Source organism: Pituophis catenifer, unplaced genomic scaffold (assembly GCF_029215685.1).
Source record: "Pituophis catenifer annectens isolate HBS135680 unplaced genomic scaffold, rPitCat1.0.hap2 SCAF_7, whole genome shotgun sequence".
In the NCBI taxonomy this organism is placed as follows: Eukaryota; Metazoa; Chordata; class Lepidosauria; order Squamata; family Colubridae; genus Pituophis; species Pituophis catenifer.
This window is the reverse complement of record NW_027256887.1, coordinates 60,509,445-60,517,681: the sequence shown is the minus strand read 5'-3', so window position 1 is coordinate 60,517,681 and position 8,237 is coordinate 60,509,445. Positions and strand designations below refer to the sequence as shown.

General features: G+C 38.4%; 1 protein-coding gene across 1 annotated transcript in view; it reads left to right on the top strand.

The window, feature by feature from the left end:
• Positions 1-2,091: 2,091 nt before the first annotated feature.
• SGSM3 (small G protein signaling modulator 3) overlaps positions 2,092-8,237 on the top strand; it is a 29,142-nt gene continuing 22,996 nt past the window's right edge. Inside the window, exons 1-2 of the mRNA XM_070947621.1 lie at positions 2,092-2,139; positions 7,322-7,384. Of these exons, the coding sequence (XP_070803722.1) occupies positions 7,378-7,384 (7 nt within the window). The 5' untranslated portion in view covers positions 2,092-2,139; positions 7,322-7,377. The remainder of the gene's footprint in view (positions 2,140-7,321; positions 7,385-8,237) is intronic.

Genomic DNA, 8,237 nt, shown 5'->3' with positions numbered 1-8,237 from the left:
TATGATGTTGCAGACTTCTGGAGACATATGAAGATGAATTAATGCTCACATTGTAATTATTAACTTTCAGATGTTTACAAACTGGTCAGGCCAAAATAATTCAGCTATTTCTGCATTTGCAGTTATCAGGCAAAGTTAAGAAGCCTGTCAAGTGTTTCTTGATACATAATCTATTCAGCCTGTCAGCCACAAAATGGGAATGGTTGATGTATACAATAAGACAGTTCCACCAAGGAAATAGAATGGTAAAATTACAATTCTTGGTCTTTGGAAAAGCATAGATTCAACTCTTCAATTTCTTCTATTTGCTGGTGGAGAAGCTTCCGACTGCTTTGGAAGATTGATAGTTGATCAGCACACTTCAGGTAGACCAAAGTCTCCTGTAACAGAACCCTCCAAATTTTTCAAGACATCTTCAGAACTATGGAAAAACTATGGTAGCCTGGAACTTTGCATTTCCGCTTCAGCTGCCATGTTGGTGTGCAAATACACACTTCTGTTTGTTGAAATGAGCCTGAATGTCTGAATGTATACTTCACCCTTTGTTAAATTTTAGGTTATAAAAACTCTGTCAGAGATCTGATCTCATGTATTCTGAAAAACATTGAATGTGAAAGATGGTAAATAGTACAATGGAATTTGGTGACAGGGAGAATGAATGAGGATCAAATCACAAAGCAAATACATAAAAGAAAAGCAAATACAGGAAGAGGAAGAGCAAAAAAAGTTATAGGTAAAGATCTTAAAAATATAGATCTAAACAATAAAAGGTAATGGTTAAAGTGGTAAATGGATGGAACTAAAATGGTTTGCAAGAAGACAAGCAAAGGAAAATAGTACCGAATGGTATTGATAACACCTAGTTTTAGCTATTTTATCTATCTATCTATTTAGCATTCTATCAGAGATGAGGTGGTGCAGTGGTTAAAGTGCAGTACTGCAGGCTACTTCAGCTGACTGCTAGCTGCAGTTCAGCAGTTCAAATCTCGCCGGCTCAAGGTTGACTCAGCCTTCCATCCTTCCGAGGTGGGTAAAATGAGGACCCAGACTGTTGGGGGCAATATGCTGACTCTGTAAAAACTGCTTAGAGAGGGCTATAAAAGCACTATGAAGTGGTATATAAGTCTTAAGTGCTATTGCTATCTACCTATTTATTTATTTATTTATCTAATCTATCATCTATTTCCTATTTTCCGTACCCTGTAATGTTTCTCACCCAGAAAGACATAGTTTGATGGGTATGTCTATGTATCAAATGATTCAACAGTGAGGCAGAAAAGCCTGCTCCAGGTTCCAGAGAGATAAAAATAAGAACATAACGAGAGCTGGGAAATGTGTTAGTTAGACTTGGTCTTCATAAGATGTTTAGAAGTAGAGAGATAATAAAGTTGAAAGTGAAATCGGGTTAATTCCAAGATTATAGGGAATCACAAAAAAGCACTGCGTGCAGTGATGGGATTCAGCCAGTTGGCACCACTTCGGGAGAACCGGTTGTTAACTTTCTGAGCAGTTCGGTGAACTGGTTGTTGGAAGAAATCATTAGGGCAGAGAACCGGTTGTTAAATTATTTGAATCCCACTACTGACTGCGTGTGTACACTGAAATCTATTGTCATTTATTCCCCGTTATACAATGCAGGAATATCGGATTTTTTTTTTGCAGGCTAGTGTAAAAAAGTATTCACAGTGGGCTATTTGTGCCAGGTTGTCTTAAGAGCTGCCAGATATAGAGTGCCTTGTCGGGACTTGGTCGCCCTAATAAATCATAATTACCCGTAGCCCCTATCCTCCCTAAATCGCAGGATTTGAGATCGATTAGAATTATCTCCCATATTTCCCAACAAACACTACCACCGTGGCAATGGAAATCAGGCATTCTGATGAGCATCGACCACTTTAATCTCCGACAGAAAAGAGAAAAATGACGTCAAAAGAGAAGCCTTGAAACGCTCTCTTATCATTCTTATTATTAAGGCGTAGCTGTCCGCGATAGCGCCTACCTGCCTACGCTTCCCGTCATGCTCTCTGCTGGCCGCTCCTTCCTCCAGCCTCCGATTCCGCGCATGCGTTGTGCTTTAGCTAGTGCTGACGAGACGGACGGGGGGTGGGTGGGCTGCCATGTCCGCCCGGGCGTCCTGAGGTAAGGGTCCGTTGGGAGCGGGGCGAGTGCGTGGGGATGTTCTTTAGCGGCACCGTTCACCACCACCACCACCAGCAGCAGCAGCAACACCGAGGGAGCGAGGGCAGGGAAATGGAGCCCATGGAGCCAGAGCCACGGGGCAGGTTGGTGGGCAGCATAGCCGAGGGCCACATCTTCTCCCTCCTTGTGACAGGTGGAGGAGGAGGAGAAATCGCAGAATCGCCCAACCAGATCGTTGGAGGGGGGGGGAACTACGGGGAATCCTACGGCGGACAGGTTTCGGCCAAGCAAATAGGGGTTGGGAAGTCCGTCGGGCTGGTCCCAAGATTTCATGAATGAGCTGATCCATGATCCATCCCATTTCTCCTTCTCTCTCTCTCTCTCTCCATCAGCGTTAAGATGATGCTGGCAGGGAAACGGGAAGGGAGCAGCGTTTGACAAGGGTCGGGAGGGAGGGATGCTCTTCCCTGAAGTAAAACTAATACAGGAGGCATCTGCTCTTGCTTACAAACTGTCCTGGGGGTGGGGGTGGGACCCTTCACCCACTTTATTTATTTATTTATTTATTTATTTATTTATTTATTTATTTATTTATTTATTTATTTATTTATTTATTTATTTATTTATTATATTTCTATACCGCCTTTCTCCCGTAGGACTCAAGGCGGTGTACAGTCAAGAAAAATATAGACACACAAACATCATAAAATTAGAGAGCAGGGATCTCCAACCTTGGCAACTTTAAGCCTGGCGGACTTCAACTCCCAGAATTCCCCAGCCAGCTTTGCAGGCTGGGGAATTCTGGGAGTTGAAGTCCGCCAGGCTTAAAGTTGCCAAGGTTGGAGACCCCTGTTATAGACATTAGAATAACAAGAGTTGGAAGAGACCTTGTAGCAGTGGTGAAATCCATTTTTTTTTTTTTACTACCGGTTCTGCGGGCGTGGCTTGGTGGGCATGGTGTGGCTTGGTAGGCGTGGCAGGGGAAGGATACTGCAAAATCTCCATTCCCACCCCACTCCAGGGGAAGGATGCTGCAAAATCCCCATTCCCTCTCCAGTCCTGGGGGAAGGATATTGCAAAATCTCCATTTCCACTCCACTCCAGGGGAAGGATGCTGCAAAATCCCCATTCCCTCCCCACTCCTGGGGGGAAGGATATTGCAAAATCTCCATTCCCACCCCACTCCAGGGGAAGGATGCTGCAAAATCCCCATTCCCTCTCCACTCCTGGGGGAAGGATATTGCAAAATCTCCATTCCCACCCCAGTCTGGGGCCAGCCAGAGGTGGTATTTGCCGGTTTTCCGAACTACTCAAAAGTTGCGGTTCTCCAGAACCTGTCAGAACCTGCTGGATTTCACCCCTGCTTGAAGGTCTTCTGGTCCAGCAAGCGGGAGACCCTACGCCATTTCAGATACATGGTTGTCCAGTCTCTTCTTAAATACTTCCAAGTGATGGAGCACCCACAACTTTTGAAGGCAACCATTCCAGCTGATGAATTGTTGTATCAGGAAATGTCTCCTTTATTTCTAGGTTGGTTCTTTCCTTGATTAGTTCCCAATCCTTTGCTTCTTGATCTGCTTTCAGGTGCTCTGGAAAATAAGTTGATCGCCCCCCCTCTTTTTTTTGCGGCAGCCCCTTAGATATTGGAACACTGCTATCATGTCACCCCAGTCCTTCTTTTCATTAAATTAAATTAGACATAACCAATTCCTCCAACCATTCTTTATATGTTTTAGGCTCCGGTTCCCTAATCATTTTTGTTGCTGTTTTCTACACTCTATCTAGAATCTCAACAACTTTTTCATATCGGGGTGGCCAAAACTGGATGCGATATTCCAAGTGTGCTGTTACCAAGTGGTTTATAAAGTGGTTTAACACTTCACATGGTCTTGATTTTACTCCTCTGTTAATGCAGGCTGTTTGGGCTTTTTATAGTTACTTTATTAAACAAAATTAGAAACAGCTAAATCTTTTACTTTTTAAGGTTTGTATGTCTGGTAATGCCATATGCAATCCAATAAAATATTAGAAAGTTGTAAGCAGGTTTTTGAGTTCTTTGTTACTCATTCTGGCTCTGGATGCTAAGTTAAGCCATAGGGAGAGAAAGAGAGGTAACCAGTTTCTGTTTGTAGCCAATGAAATGTTGGTCATGCTATCCAATGTTAATTACTTACATTTCCCCCCAACAGCCATAATTCGATCAAATTAACTCTTAGCAATATTACTTACTTAGCACTTCTGAGTGTTTTCTAATTTCAATCCTGCTATTTAATAGTTTTGAACACATTGTACATAGAAACGGGTTAGACAGATGTGCATCTTTTTATTATTGCCAGTTTTCTTTTGCAAAATTCAAGTTTGTATTACATTAGGAATTAGGTGGAGATATTGTCTGAGAAAAATTCCTATGAAAGCAAATAATCGAGGTTTTTAGGACAGGGATAAGGAAGTAGCAGTTGCAAAATCCCCTCGCCACCATAATGTAGAACCAATATTATTGTGCAGACAGTCATAGTTCATGTAATGATACTATTCTCAAATGCAATATTCTCTGCAGAGTTGTTCCCCTCTCCTTATTGCTTGAGGTTCAGAATGTGTCAGAATTACACCTGCTTAGTAGGAATCCCAATTTTATTTCTTTTTTAAAAAATCAAATATATCAATATATTAGCAGTGGCACTTTTATTTTGTGAAAAATATTGGTTTTAATCAAATAGGAATTTATGTTTACAGAAAAAATTTACTTTTTGTTCCATTTAGTGACTCATAGATCTCACTGCAATTTTCTGACTCACTTATTTAAAACATTCAGTGCTGGTTGCATACAGGTAGTCCTCCACTTACAAGCATTTGTTTAATGACTGTTCAAAGTTACGATATTGAAAAAAGTGACTTATGACTGTTTTTCACATTTACGATCGTGGCAGCAGCATCATGATCACGTGACCAAAATTCAGATGCCTGGCAACTGGCTCATATTTATGACAGTTGCAGTGTCCTGGACTGACATGATCCCGTTTTGCAACCTTCTGACAAAGTCAATGGGGAAACTAGATTCACTTAACAGTCATGTTACTAACTTAACAACTGCAATGATTCACTTAACAATTGTGGCAAGAAAGATCATAAAACAAGGCACAATTCATTTAACAACTGTCTCACTTATCAACACAGTTTTTGGGTTCAATTGTGGTCGTAAGTTGACGAGTACCTGTACTGTTTGTTTTTAGTTTTGGTAATTGGCTGTATCCCTCCCATCCTTCTTCGCTTTCTTTCTATTTCACATTTTCCACTCGCACTTCCTAAAAGACCATCTGTTTTTCATTTTGAAGTTGTTGGTGACTTCTCACTTTTATTTCTAAAGTTATATTTTTGGTGTGTTACTAATATGGAAAAATATAGATTAGCGAAAGCATTCAGAGAAAATCTTTTTGAATAATATGAAAACATTTATGTGGCCTAATACTGCCACAGATATTTTTTAAATGATGTAAAGAAGATTCTCAATGTGTGCTACCTGTGTCTCACTAGCAACAACCCCCTCCCCTTTTTTTTTTTGAACTTTTGATGATAACTGTTTTCAATTATATTTGTAATAATTTCCCCTATTGCGCATTAAAATGTACAATTTGGAAATGAGTTTCAGAGATTTCCTAGAATTATATCCTTAACTTTGGAAGTTGCATATTGCATATTCCAAACTATATAGAATCTTTGTTTGTTGCTGTAATTAACATATCCTTTTTAAGCTGCAGATGGCATTTTGATTTACCAAGTCAAGTGTCAGCATATATTTTCCTGATCCTTACTTTTGCGTCTCCCATTGTTTTTTGGATTGGGATATTGTATATTATTTTTTCATAAATGTCATTAATTCCTCAAGTTAATATTTGCTCAAGAGTGGTTCTCTTCCTGACTTTTATAGATGGGTTAAATATAGATACCAGGCATGACCTTAACACTTCCTTCATTTAACAAAATTCAACTAGGTACAATCCTACCTTTTCCAATTTCATATATAAATTTCAGATATCAGATTACATTGTTTTTGCTGGCCTCAAATTTTTTCTTGTACCAGTATCAGCTGCTTTAATTCTCTAATGTAAAGGTTTCCCCTGTCCAGTTGTTTCCAACTCTGTGTGTGTGTGCTAATCTCCATTTCTTAGAGCAGGAAGCCAGCGTTGTCCAAAGACATTTCTGTGGTCATATGGCCAGCGTGACTATATGCCAAGATGCACGGAACACTATTACCTTCCCACTGAAGTGGTACCTAATTATCTACTTTCATTTGCATTCTTTCAAACTGCTTGTTGGGCAGACGTTTCTAATGTACATATGTTTAATTAGATTTATTTTTTAAAAAATAGATTAGAATTACTCTAATGACAATAAGATTGAAGTTGTGTGGTGTTGGGGCAAAAACAAGTTTTAAATACCGGTAACTTCTTTGCTGTTTAGGGTTTTTTTTAATGTAAGCTTCCTGGAACCTATTGAATTAGGCAGGACATAAGCGATTTAAAGAACTTCAAAATTTGTATGAGCTTATACTTTTAATAATGATCAAACAAGGTTTACAAGTCTAATTTTACTGTATATTGTGCTTATTTAACTGGTTAATATTGTGTTGCATAAATAAGGATATTTTAAAGAAATATATTACTAGGTTAATCTGATTCTCCTTATAATTTTTTACAACTTCTGTTCAATCATGTCCAATTCTTGGAGAGTGCCTGGACAAATCCCTGCAGTTTTCATGAAAAGATTTTTCAGAAGCGGTATGACATTGCCTCTTTTCCAGGGCTGAGAGAAAGTGACTAGCAGCAGTCACACAACTGGCCTTGTGTTTGAGGCGGGACTAGAACTCACAGTTTCCGGGTATCTACCTTGATGCCTTAATCACTACACCAAAGTAGCTCCAGTTGTTTTTTAAAATATATTAATTTGACTATAACTAGAATTACTTGGGTTATATTCGCAAGATTCAGATACGAATCAGGATAAGAATTCAATGTTTGCCAGATAAAAATAATATTTGGTCTTATAGCATATGGACAAAGTATGTGTTGGAGTTAGAAATTTAATGTAATTTTAGTAGTATCTCTAGAAGGTAACTGAGTGTTATGATTGCTTGGCTCTAGGAATTAATTTGCTCTTTCCATATTATCTCTCTATTTTGCAACAGAGGAATGATTTTCGGCAGCGTCTAAGAACCCTCATTGACTGTATTCCTCCATAATAATGTCAGGTAAGCTCTTTATGAACATAAAGCATTACTGATTATTTAAATCAAAGCATTGAGACTATCATAAAAAATTTTACATTCAAGCACTGCCTTTTAATATACTCCTTCCTAATATTTGTTCCATCAGAGTAATTTTTGCTATCTTTGCTATTATATTTTGCTTATAACATTGGATACATATGATTGAAATGAACCACGGATCTATTTTTCACTTGTCTTCACTTTACTCTGAAGCATAACATTCAACAAGCTAAATAATTAATAAATAATTAATTATTTAAAAAATATTTTCAGCTTGAAAGCTTGGTAAGAATTGTGTTGGCATGATCTTTATTGGAGTAATTTTCTATATCTCTTTTCTAAACCACTTGCTGGAATAATAACTATCATGTTCCAGGTTAAACCAACTTTACATGTTATTTCAGCTATTTTTTATAAATCAGTTGATATCCCTGTAATATTTTGTGTTTCCATTCTCAAACTACAATTGCTGAAACTGTCCATTGGCTCTAGCAATGGACAGTAAATAATAGCAAATAATAACTTGCAAAATTAAATTCTCAATAATGGAGAACACCATGTCATCCTTTTAGTTTTTAATTTTGGATTTATTTTTATAATTTGTAATTCATGTCAACTTGAAAGGAGTTGTGGTGCTTGATTTAATGTGTTTTCACTGCTGCTTTTACCTTGTTTGGGTTCAGAAGCTAAACAGCCTCAGGCCTGGTTAGTGCTTGGATGAGAGACTTCCAAGGAATACCAAGGTTGCAGGCTGGACTAGAAATTCATAAAAACATCCTGGGATAGGATAGAAATAAATCATTTTCATACTATTTCTAAGAGAACTGTGTGGATA